The sequence below is a fragment of the Vicia villosa genome, linkage group LG3 (genome assembly GCF_029867415.1).
Source record: "Vicia villosa cultivar HV-30 ecotype Madison, WI linkage group LG3, Vvil1.0, whole genome shotgun sequence".
Classification (NCBI taxonomy): Eukaryota; Viridiplantae; Streptophyta; class Magnoliopsida; order Fabales; family Fabaceae; genus Vicia; species Vicia villosa.
This window is the reverse complement of record NC_081182.1, coordinates 197902067-197915730: the sequence shown is the minus strand read 5'-3', so window position 1 is coordinate 197915730 and position 13664 is coordinate 197902067. Positions and strand designations below refer to the sequence as shown.

The 13664-nt window shown below is 34.8% G+C and overlaps 1 protein-coding gene across 2 annotated transcripts; it reads right to left on the bottom strand.

Moving 5' to 3' along the window:
• Positions 1-1493: 1493 nt before the first annotated feature.
• Positions 1494-7201, bottom strand: LOC131593226 (putative disease resistance RPP13-like protein 1). Of its 2 annotated transcripts, XM_058865524.1 has the most exons (4): positions 3147-7201; positions 2896-3030; positions 2361-2453; positions 1494-2232 (listed from the first exon to the last, which is right to left on the bottom strand). In XM_058865524.1, exon 1 carries the CDS (start codon positions 7106-7108, stop codon positions 3338-3340), a length of 3771 nt encoding a protein of 1256 aa, XP_058721507.1. In that variant the 5' UTR covers positions 7109-7201; the 3' UTR covers positions 1494-2232; positions 2361-2453; positions 2896-3030; positions 3147-3337. The 2 variants fall into 2 exon arrangements, with proteins under 2 accessions (XP_058721507.1, XP_058721506.1); XM_058865523.1 differs by having other exon boundaries at positions 2896-7201.
• Positions 7202-13664: the final 6463 nt, after the last annotated feature.

The following is a 13664-nucleotide window of genomic DNA, read 5'->3' as shown; positions in this document are numbered from 1 at the left end:
TTTAATAAAAATGAGGTTAACTATAGGATATACAAATTATATCTTTTTTAAATCACATGCGTTAGTTATTTTATAAACTTAAAAGGAATCAATATATTTTACATTAATTATAATTTTTTTAAAATGAAACAAATATTTATAAGCGATAATTATAAATAAAAAATACTAGATAAATATATTAAAATAACACTGGGTAAATAATTATAACTGATAAACATATTAAAGAGAAATATTTATCACCAATATATGAAAAAGTACGATATTAATATTTGATATTGATTAACATAACAAGAAATAAAAAAATTTCATTAATAAATATATATATATATATATATATATATATATATATATATATATATATATATATATATATATATAAAGAGTTTAATGGTTATGCACTGACAGTGTAAAAAAGTTTTACACTGTCATCCAATTAAAATATAATGTTCTGCCATGTCATACAAGTTTTTTTAAATTTTAAGTCTGACTTGTTCTGATTCATGATCGTCATTGGTTGACAGTGTAAAACTATTTTACACTGTCAGTGCATATCCCTTTTTTCCATATATAAAATAAAAACTAATATTTATCTTTAATAAATATAAAAAAATCAAGACACATATTTTTCATTGACACATAAAATAAACTAAATAAAATTTTGAATTAGAAAATTAAATCCCCTTCAAATTTTAAAAAGTTACTTTTAATAATTTAATAGACATATTTAAATTCAAATTCAAATCTTATTAATTACAGTCATTTCACGTTAAAATTTTCTATAAAAAATACATATATTCTATTATTTAATTTTAATTTAAATTATAACAATTATTATATCCATTCTAAATTATAAGACATTTTAAGTGTTTTACACAAATTAAGAAGTATAATAAATTTTGTATGGAAAAGAAAATGTATATATGAATTTATAAAGTTGTTCTTCAATAATTCAATAGGTAAGAGAAATGAAAAGAAAAATAAAATAATAAATAATAGAGGATATATTAGCGGAAAAAAAGTCATTAATATTATATTAAAATTGTAACATAATTTATAATTTAAGGGAAATAATTTGGACAAAATGACTTAAAATATAGAATAAAAGAAATATACATATATTTTTAATCAACAAAATATATTATTTTTTATATTTTAATAATACTAAACATAACAATTAGATTTTTAATTAACCCGTCCGGGCTGGTATTTTCCTAATAAAATAGCAAAAACATTATTCTTTATACTAAATATATGATTAAAGTGCTTACCAAACAATAGATTGTGATTTTTAACCTCAAACTAGCTATAGAAATAATTTTTTTAAAAAACAAATAGAGCTAAGAAACAAAGAACAATCCATGTTTGGTATGCATTGGTGGAAAATAGTTTTGTTGTGATATCTTAATATTATCCCTAAACTCATGACATATGAACATGTGAAGAAACTAGTTAAAAATTCAATGTTTTTGAAATTGTTAGAACAACAACTTCGATTCAAAAGAAAATAAAAACAAAAAAATACAAACAGAGAACATACGATATTTGATAATGGAGTTCGGCCAATTATGTCTGCGTCTCAAACTACAGAGCAGCTGCAGTGCCGTTGTATTAATCAAATAGGTTTTCTAGGTTACAGTTTATCAAAGCGGATGAACTCAAGCAACCTATACATTTATGAGTAAACTAAGTCATACCTAACAAAAATCAATAAAAATATGGTGTTGAAGTGCCTCTCTTCAATTCTTTGAATGGAAGAGATGTTCCTTTCTTGAATGTGTCATATGTAGGATGAGTGAGTTTTGACTGATGTGGAGGATCTCTCTACAGAAACATGGAAGTTCTTCGGACCATACTGCCCTATCGGTAAACAATGAGTCATATCTGACAAAAAATCAATAAAAAGATGGTTTTGAAGTGCCTCTCTTCAGTTCTTTGAATGGAAGAGATGTTCCTTTCCTGAATGTGTCATATGTAGGATGAATGAGTTTTGACTGATGTGGAGGACCTCTCTACAGAAACATGGAAGTTTTTCGAATATCAATCATTCAGATTTGTAGGTAATGGTGGAATAGGGACACCATGAAGCTTTGCAGAGTGCATCAGTTGTTTAAATGCTTCATTGGTGATATCACGTCAGATCTACTAAGACTTTTTTTTTTTTTGCGATCGTCTTGGTTTGTGAGGTCAAGTTGATCCATTAGTAACTATGCATTCCTCTAGATTGCTCTGTATCTATACCCAACAATTATCCAAAATGAAAAAAGGAAAGTATTTGTTAAGAGACAACAGAAAAAGAAAAAAAGGCAATTCAATTAACAAAATTGTGTAATCTAACATATCGAGAAAATGCAAGTTGGTACCTTAATCACAAATATCATTATGTCAAACTGTTACCACGCATATCAAGACTTTATTGTGATCCTCCTGGATAGTGAGGTCCATAATTTTGTTATCTATAATCAAAAAGCAAAATATTGTAAGTAAACAACAAAGAAAGAAAAGAGGTAATACAAATGGAGAAAATACATACAATCCCATAATGAATCCAAAGAGAAAATAAAACATCAAAGATGACAAAACTATCAGACAGAATATTTACAATGGTTGGAGACTTGAAATTCCACACAAATAAAAGTATAAAACCATTTCTTACTTTTCTTCATTTCATAAAACTACACTTGAGATATAAAAACATTCTTTTAGTAGTTTCAAGAAAATTATATCTATGAAACATGGACACATAAAAACAAACAGTTTGATGGAAATCCACGATAGCTAATAACAACAATAAAAGTGCAATAAATTTCTAAGCAATAAATAAAATCCAGAAAATTATTTGTAAATTGTGAGTGATAGACGGGAGAATAAGAAAAGATGTGATGAGAAAACACATACAATTGTACGTTTTGGCTATAGCTTTGCAATTTGCTCTCTTCGAATCTCCATAATCTTTAAAATGAATAGAAAACACATACAATTGTTTTGTCTCTTCTAGCTTTGCAATTTGCTCTCTTAGAATCTCCATATAATCTGAACAAAAATATATTATTAAGCATTACTGAATCTCATAATGAATATAAGGTGAAAAGAAAAGTACAAAGAACCTGATGGAAGAAATTTGAGCACAATAGGACAATGAGTCAAACCTGAACCAAAGAGGTTTTCATGTGAGAACCCCAGACGGAACCAAAAACTGGATTAGGAAGAAAATGTTATCCATTAATACGTGAAATTAAATATATATATATATATATGTATTGATAACATTTATATAACAGGAAACATGAAGGAAGTATTTTGTTGACTCACGTTGATGTAATCACTCATTCGATCATTTTCAGATTATATATATATTGGGAATGTGAGAAATCTTACGCCACTCTTTCCCTTTCTTCCTCTGCAACTTTGTTTTCAATAACACACAAAAACAGATATGCAGTTCTTTAAGAGAGGAAGGCAGTTCCCCTTTCTTTGGCAACGACTTGAGCTTGGGTGAGAAAGAAATGTGAAGTTTATGGAGAGAGGTGAGATGTTGAAGCCACTTCCCATCCAAGCATTCTACATCTTCAAGATCAAAGATGTGTAAGGAAACGAGATTAGTGGGTAGAAACGGAACTTGCGTTCTCATCACATCCTTCACAATATCATCACTCGCAATATTCAGCTTTGAAAGAGAAGTTTGATGTTCCCAAGCTGTATTCCACAAAATCCCTCCAACATCACCAAGTGTCAGTTCCCGTAAATTGTTAGGCAAATCATTTATGGAAAAAGATTGCATATTCGGAAGTTTACTAATTACCATTTTTTGAAGGCTAGTTAGATTCTTTAATGATTCAGGTAGAGAGCTTAACTTCTCACATCTCCACAAATGTAAACTAGTGATTTTAGGAATGGATAATCGACTTAAGGAAACTGACTCCAGTTCATCACATCTCCCTATTTCGATGCTTCTAAGAAACACTAGACTTGGTTCCGATGCATCTTCTGCTATTGATATGGATTTTAAATGTTCACAATTCATAATATCTAGACTTTTGAGGACAGGGAAAGAGCCCAAGGTAAATGATGTCATTGAATTACAGCTATGGTATATCTTCAAAACCTCGAGTGATGAGTAATTATGAAAAGATTCATGAGAAAAGAACTCTAGATTCTCACAGTAATCAATAGAGAGAGATTGTAAGGTTTTGGGCAGACCATCTCTTGGAAAAGATGTAAGAGATGGAATCTCGAGTAAGGTCAACTCTTGAAGAGAGTTGAGACAAATCACCAATTGGTTGAATACGTCAGATGGTGGATTTGTAATAGAATGTCTTGACTTCATCAATAAGGGACAATCCCTTAAGCAAAGGGCGAAAAGAGAAGGAAGATTGTTGGGTGTTATCCCTTCAAGTTCAGGACAATTTTCAAGTGACAATCTTTCAAGCTTAGGAAGGTTACCAGGTATGTTTTTTTTCAGTTTTGGACATCGACTTAGAGACAAACTTATAAGACTAGGAAACTCTATAGATGTACCTCCAATCAACTTCCATTCCTCCCACTCTGGCATATCTTCAAATCTTAGAGTCTCTAAAGAGACAAATGGTTGAAATGAAGAAGAACCACTTCCATAGAACACAGTACAGACACTCTTTACTAATTGCATCTCACTAATAAAGAGTTCTTTAAGACTACCTAGTTGCCCTGGGGATGGCAGCCTTGAACATTTTGTACACCCTGAGATCCTTAAACACACTATGTTGCTAAATAAAGGATCATCCACCCAATTTGGTAATTTGTCTCCACCATATTCGGAGATGGTCAAACTCTTCAAATTTGTTGATGGACGCAGTCGTTCCAATACAACACTTTGTATTTGTGAGTTTGAAGGAGCAGTGTAAGACCATCCTAGTTTCAACTCGTCAATTTCTTTTTTCATTTCCAAGTTTGCTTGAGAAGCATGGGATGTGTCAATTACATTTTCAAGTTGTGAGATGGAAAGACTTCCTCTTAGATGGAGATATTTACCAAGATCTTCAATCTTCAATCCACCATCCTTGACACTGCCTACAATAAAATCTGACAATGTTTGTAGATTTTTTAATTTGGATATTTGTGCCGGCATTTTCTTCAATTTAGTGCCTTTGATGTCAAGGTGGCGTAGTTTCACCAATTTCCCCATGTCCTTTGGCAATTCAGTGAGTTTCTCGCATCTTGACAACAACAACAACGTCTGCAAATTGTAAAGCTTGCAAGTTTCTGAAGGCAGCCTCTTAATTGGAGTGCTAGAGAGATTCAAGTATCGCAAATAGATCAATTTTCCAATAGAGTTGGGAAATTCAGTGATATTTTGGAAGTGTGAAAGTGACAACACGTGTAATTGAGTCATTGTCGACAACAAGTCAGCAAATACCTTTGAGAACATGGAATTAGAATACTGCCGTGAAGCTTGTAATGGCATGGGTAGAAAGGTTCGTAGACCTTTTAATCCATGCAATATTTCAAATTTATCGTATGAGTTATATTCCTCCCTATCGAATGACAAGTGTCTCACTCTTTTATCTACCCTTTCATCTGGCCTATGTTTGTCCAACCTAGTGCAATATGGAGATGATACTGTCATAGCTAAATCATTGATGAGGTCGTGCATTTCAAAGCATGCTTTTTCATCACCAATGAATTCTTCTGACTTATCATCAATGGACCGTTGAAGTATAAGAGACCTCGAAACTAGTTCATCAAAGTATTCTTCAGCTACTTTTTCCCCACTTTTCTCACTTTTTGGTTGAGGTACTAAGCCTTCTGCAATCCACAACTGAACCACCATCTTTTTCACTAAGATTGAGTTCTTTGGAAAAACTGAACAATGAGCAAAGCATCCTTTTAAAGAAGCTGGAAGATAACGGTAGCTCAATAGCAGAGCTGGCTGCACTTCATCATGTGTTTGTTCCCAAATACTATTGTTTAATACATCACTCCAATAATCTTGTGACAATTTGGTTCGAAAAAAACCCCCCAATGCTACTGCAGCTAATGGTAAACCTCCACATTTTTTGGCAATTTCTCTACCAATTATTTCTAAATTGGGATGTTGTTGGTAGTTTCTTTCTACAAATGCATGTCTGGCTAGTAAAGACCAGGAATCTTCAGTTTCCAAAGATCTTATATGGTGGACACAGAGATATTTTAGCATGGGTAATACAACTCTTTCATCACGGGTTGTGATGATGATCTTACTCCCTTTTTGTCCAACATTAAAGATATCAATTAGACTATTCCAACCAACATACCTTCCAAGCCATATATCATCCAATACAAGTAAAAACATTTTGTTACTTAAAGTTTGTTGCAATTGTACTTGAGGATTATTCAATTCATTAGCTGTATCTGTTTTTGGAGTGACAGATTCAAGAAGGGTTTTAGTGACAGCAACAACATCAAGATCTTTTGAGACATGTGCCCACCCTCTAACCTCAAAATTATCCTTCACATGATGATCATTGTAAAGAAGTTTAGCTAGTGTTGTTTTTCCTAATCCTCCCATACCCACAATAGAAATCACTCCTATTTTACTTCCACCATCATTGCCACCCTCTGACAACAGAAACTCTTTAAGTTTCTTTCTGTCGTCATCTCTGCCATAAATAGCAGATTCATCTCCCAAAACAGAAGTTGTAGGAGATACATTCCAAACACAGTTGGAATCACCTTCTTTCAATTCAAGCTTCTGCTTTCTCAAATGTTCTAGTGTTTCAAATAACTTTGGCAGTTTAGAATTGATCTTTTTATTAATGCTTTTAAAATAAGACAAAAACTTATTAAGAACCTGACCACCTTCAACTTGGCACCTTAAAGCTTCAGTGTTGAGTTCGTCGAACAGTTCGTCAGCTTCAAAGACAACATCTTGCAACATCTCTAGCCACTTCTTAACAGCAGGATTAGTGATCTGTTTGTCATCAGCATCATGAAGCACAGATTGAAGACTCAGCAGTGTTATCTTCAGCTTTTTCAACAGCACATCGTCAAGCTTAGTCCTCCGAAACAAATCAAAAAACTCACCAGAAACAATCTTTTTGACCAACATCTCCATGGAAACTGAAAGAAGTGCTCCTCCAACAATAGCCGCCATAACTTAGTTCAACAAAGTAAGAATTGTTTGAGAAATTAGTGTAGAAAGGAAATGCAGCTTAACAAGTATTATTAAGTTGTTGCAACGTATAGAAGAAAAAGCTACAACGTAGAGTCAATAATAATAATTACATGCAAACTTCCTCTTCTTTTCTTGCTTCTCAATAGTCAATAGTCAAAAAGAAAAAGATTGTGTTCACATTTTGGAGGGACACACATAATTGAAAATCTTATAGTGTTTTCGCAATCACATTTGTTTTAATTCTGTCAAAGAAAACATTAAAGTTAGCTTGTAATCATTTCGATTATAAAAAGAATAGTGATACTTCAGTATTCAAAATAAAAGCACTACAACGATTATTTTTGAAATATTAGAGACAATAAACAATTGAAATAAAGTTCATATAACATAAGCCAAATGAAAACATTAAAAAGATATATATATATATATATATATATATATATATATATATATATATATATATATATATATATATATATATATTTATTTTTATAAAATACAACATCATAATAAAATTTAAAGAGTGATTAACTAACACCAAATCAATTCTTAATAACGAAGTCAAAGTTCGGATGGAAAACTATTATTTTAGTAAAATTCTTTTAATTTATTAAATATCTAAATCTTAATTATGCGAAATATCATAGTAATTCTTTTAAGGGTGATGGTGCTGGCTGTAATGATCATTAGTATCAATGAGTAAATATCTAAATGTGTAATAGGTATTTGTGTCAAGATTCATGTCACTTGTTAAGGCCAACCGAATCCAATATTGATAGCTCTATGAAGCTTCTTCAAAAGACCATATTTTGGATGCCTAATCAAACCTGCATTGTTTAAGAACAGAATACAAAACTATTCGGAAAAAAAATTTTAAATAACTAGGTTTAATAAAAAAAATACGAAAAAAACCATGTTTTCAGGGTATTTACCAAACTGTCTAGGTTTGGGACTCCGGGGAAGTGGATGCGCCAAATGAAATGGTGCATACATGTGTTGCATGCCAAATCATTTGGCGCATGAGAAGAAAAAATTAGGGCAAGATTTAGTAGCCATTTCAAATGGCGCATGGGTTTAGGTTCCCACACATAGGCGCCATTTCATATGGCTCCTATGTGTTGGGTTATTTTTTTTTTTAAAAAAAAACCCCTTTGGGTATTTTCGCGCACCGTTTTTTATTCCGGTCTTTTATTTTCGTAAAAACGTCTGAGAAATCGAGTTCGTAAAATTTTTAGTAACCCTATATAATGTAAGCGTTATCGATATCGGTTTTTTACTAAAGCTCAATTTATTGATGAAAGACCGATGAACGGTTACAAGAGGTGGTAAGCGAAACTGATACATTGCATTAAAAAAAAATACAGATTATACTAAACTTGCGACGAGGTCGAGCCACGATTAGGGCATCTTTTTATATTGTGCCCCACCTGACGACAAATGCTGCATTTTCGTTCCATTTTGTCGTGGACGTCCATTTCGGTTCTAATCCGTGTACTATTGGGACGCCCTTTTTTCTTTCGCCGCATTGCGTCGTTGTGCCAAACTACCTCTCCATCATACTCAGGCCAGTAATCCTCCTTGGCCACCACAGGAAACGCAACACTGTAAACTCTGAGCAATGTCTGAGTCTTGTAAATCGGAGACAGTAGTGATATAGCGTCGCGGTGGGCATACGCACATGCAGCTATGACGTGTGAGCAAGGCATACGAAAAGCTTGAAACCTTCCACAGTCGCACCAATCTTCGTCAAGAAGAACCCTATATTGTTGCCTTGGCAGTCCCTCATTGTGGTCAATTGTCTCGCGCACACTGAACGTGCGATTGAATCGGTCGAAAGAAGTTACTTGGTGAGTGTTTGCTTTTGCCGATTGTTGTTGCATAAATTTCATGCAACTATCACTTAATAGTTGACCAGCTTGCCTAACATCACCCCATCTCCTGCCTCTTGTTGAGAAGAGTGAAGCCATCCTAAAGTATGTGGCCTCCACCAGTGCTGTGATTGGAAGGTTACAAATGCCTTTGAAAACGCCATTCATGGATTCCACGAGATTGGTTGTCATATGGCCCCATCGCACGCCATTGTCGTAAGCCCTTGTCCATTTGTCCCTGGAAAGATTATCTACCCAAGTACCTGCCTCTGGATTTGTCATTACAATCTCACTCCGATAATGCTGGAATGTGGGTTGGGTCAATGCATAACCAGCATTGACTAGGGCCTTTCTTAGATGTCTGTCCTTGATCTCCCGCATGAAGTTTTGGGCGATGTGGCGAATACAATAGACGTGTTTTGAAGGGGGGTCATGCCATCCGTTCGCTGGATTATTATAAGCACTCTCTATGGAAGCGTGCCTATCAGAGATTAAACATATGTCAGGCTGGGGAGCAACATGTTCTCGGAGGTTCCTTAGAAAGAAACTCCAAGCCGCCGCAGTTTCACCTTCGACGATAGCAAATGCCACTGGAAATATGTTGCTGTTCCCGTCTTGTGCAACCGCCATGAGCATGGTTGTAACACCCCATAATTTCAGTTTATTAATTTAATTTGGATTTAAATTAAATAATTGGAATTTTAGTATTTTTATTTGGAATTATTTGGAAAATGATGAAATATTGGCATTGGGCCTAGAGTGGTGGTTAGCAGTAAGGGGGGTGTTAACTAAGCAAGCCCATTATAATATTTTATTTTATTTTTCATAAAATAAAGGAATTGGGAAAAGAGAAGCAGTAGAAGCAGATTTTGGAAAAAGGAGAACACGTGAAAGTGAGAAGAGCCAAAGGGGGAGAAGAACTTCGAAGATTCGACTCTGAGGTAAGGGGGGATTCTTCGGGTTAGTATTCCTTATGTGATTGTAGGTAGTATGATTGATTAGGATTGTGGTCTAGTTCAATCGTACGTGTCGGGTTGGGAATTTTGTTAGGTTTTGATAATCTTGTATGAATTGACATGATTCTGTTGATACTTGTGATATATGATGTTAATACATGTCAATAACTTGTTTGAAATGTGTAATTGTGTGAAAATCAATGATAATTGTGTGTATGTTCGTATGTACCTGAAATTGGGGAATTGGGATATGGTAAATGCTGTCAAAATGGTGAATTTTGCTGTGCAGGTACGTAGGAACCGGTTCCCATGTGGGACGAACCGGTTCCCCCTTGTAAAAACAGAGAAATATGGATTCTGGGTAGCTGGGAACCGGTTCCCATGTAGGGACAACCCGGTTCCCCATAGTAAAAACCAGAGACGAGACTTTGAAGCTGCCAGGAACCGGTTCCCACGTAGGGACAACCCGGTTCCTGCAGCACTTTTTCTAAAAATGTTTTATCTTTGAAAATTCATAACTTTTGATTTGAGTATCCGATTTATGTGCCGTTTTGGGCGTTGCGAAGCTAATGGGATGCTTTATCTGATGAATTGATAAAATGGGCAATAGCCAACTTTACTTTTAAAACTCGATTTAATTATTAATGAATTGAAAGATAGTATATGTATATGTGCTTATATATATGACTATTGATGCATGTATTTGTGTTGGTGATGAGATTATGATATCCATTGAGTGATGTTAGTATATAACATGTCGTAGATGATATATGTTTTGTGATTATGTTGTTGGGTTGCTTTGACAATTTGTTACATTGTGTGCAATGATGATGGATATAACGATGTTTGATCGTGGTGATGATTGATGATTGTGAATATTAATATGCTGATAATATTAATATGTTGATTGTGTTGAAGGTATGCGTGTGATATAATTGTATGAATGCTAAACTATGCATGCTTATTGATGATGAATTGGTGATGATAATGAGACGATGTGATACATCGGATTGGTGATGTTGTAAGCATGTCATACGTTGCATTCATTCGCATACATATTTGGTGAGCATGATTCCCAGTGTGTGGAATCTGTGCTGGATATTTTGGTGAGCATGATTCCCAGTGTGTGGAATCGGTGCTGGATATTTTGGTGAGCATGATTCCCAGTGTGTGGAATCGGTGCTGGATATTTTGGTGAGCATGATTCCCAGTGTGTGGAATCGGTGCTGGATATTTTGGTGAGCATGATTCCCTGTGTGTGGAATCGGTGCTGGTTAAACTGTATCTCAGTGATGAGGATATCAGTTGGATGGGTATATCCCATGTATGGTACCACATGCATTGTTGTCAGTCCATTCATTGCATTATAACATGATATAATTGGATAATTGTGTGGTGTGATAGACGATATTATACACTGATGCTTGTTTGTTATAATAATTCCGATTATACGTATGTTGAATGGATGATAGTGCTATGAGATTCTATTGCTTATGATTGCATAATGCTTATTAATTCGAATGAAACTCACCCTTACTTTGATGATTTCAGATTAAGGATGTAGCGGCGTCTTGATTGGGTGAAGATAGCTTATAGGCTAGCCCGTAGTTCGTGTCGAGTCATGCTCTGATTGTAACACTGGGGAACGCTAGTTTAGAGACGAATTATTATGTCGGTCTTGTTGTTTTATGATTGTTTTAGAATAACTTGCATGGATAATGAATATGCAATGTTATGGATTATTGTCCGCTGTGTTGAACATGAATTGTAATTATGTTAAATGGTTCCTCGTGTAGCATGACAAATGACTATGGTATTTTATGTTAAAGAAGTTGTGACATCCTTGTATTTCATGTTTACTCTGAATATTATTCTATTTTTCCGCGGGGGTTTAGAAGGGTGTTACAACAGTGGTATCAGAGCATAGTCGGTCCTTGTGACCAGAGTCTTATTGTTAATTCCTGTCGGTACGCGACATGTGTGAGAAACATTGTCGGTACTCAGTGTGTTCTAACGGTTTGCTTGCAGAAGTGAGAGTGAGACTAGTGGGGGAGAAGTCATGCTTCTCGGATATGTCTCAGATGCAAGATGTTAGAGTGATGCGTAGGGCAGCAGTACAAGAGTGTGGAGTTATTGTTTTCTGAATGAAGGTGACATGGGCTGAAGACTGTGGTTGTTGTTCAGTCGGAGTGTCTCGGAGTAGATGATGGTCATTTCTGAGAAATGGAATTTCGAAGTTGGGATGCTTCAAGTGCTACTGACGTACTGTGATGTTGTTGTGTGAGTAGCCCTATGTAAAGGGTCATTGTTGAAGCAGTGATTAAAAGAAGTATTGTCGTAGACCTTGTCGTAGGATTACTAGTAAGTAATTGAGATGATAGTAGAGGTTATCGATGTTGTTGAGAAAGTTTCGAAATGCGAGTAATGTGAAGAGACGAGTAGGGTCTCAAGGATAAGAAGGTTGATGATGGCGTACATGAATTTGGTTTCAGGATGTTGCAGAAATCGAGCTTCAACGATGAAATGTGTTGTTTAAGTTATAAGAAGTTTGGAAGCAAAGAGATGTGATAAGATGATGTTAATAATGAGATTAATTTGAAAAGGATGAGTTTTGGAGCAGAATTTCCGTAAGCAAATCGCAGGAAGATTGCTGAATCGTTATGAAACTTCGAAAATTCATAACTGGAGTTCTGGACATCCGATTTGAGTTCCGTTTGAAGCGTCGGAAAACTAAAGAGATGGAGTTTGTTATAAAAATGGTTGCAGCAGCTGTAACATATTTAATTGTGACAGGGTGTTGTTGGAAAGAGGTGAAGTTACGGTTACACTTGTCCTTAGAACTAGACTGTTCGTTGGTGCGGCATGGGATGTCAGTGTCAGAGTTAAACAGAATAAAGGAATAATGGGAAGACTTGTTGAGAAGCAATCTTTGAGATCAAATGTGCCAATTGAGGAGTTTTGGAGATGTCGTATAGAGTTTCGTTGCATGGTGTCGGTATTGTATCTTGGGTAACGATTGGTAACATTCATGTCTCGAGCTCTGAGCGTCGGATTAATGTACCGTTTGAACCCACGAAGGGGAGAGATTATGTTATACCTTATGGAAGAGTTATAAATACCATAGACTGGTCCTATGAGGAGATATTATGATGTCGGTTAAAGAAGCACGAAAAAGTGTTGAATAGGAATGCTTGTTACCGCGATTGTTCGGAACGAAGTCGAGTAGAATATGTCCTTGATAAATAAGATGATAAAGATGATTTAAATATTGATGGATTTGAGTGATGAAGGAATCAGTAGAAAAAGTGAAATAGACTTTGGAACCATTTGTGGTATATTGTGATGCGTCGTTGATGGGTTTGGATGGTGTATTGATGTAAAACCAGTAAGTAGTAACTTATGCGTCGGGACGATTGAAAGCGCAGGAAAGGAATTATCTGACTCATGATTTAGAACTGGCAGCCATGGTTTTGTTTTGATGTTGCAGTGACATTATTTGTATGGTTCGAGGTTGCCTCTAAAAATGTCGATGCTGATGGTGAAAGAGTTGGATTTAATTGAACAATTCAGAGAATTAAGTTTGGTATGTGAAGGTGCTCCTACTAATGTTGGATTGGGGATGCTGAGACTGACTAATGGTATTCTAGACGAGATTAGAGAAAGTCAGAAAGCTGATGTTGAGTTGATCGATAAGTCGACTTTGGATTACCA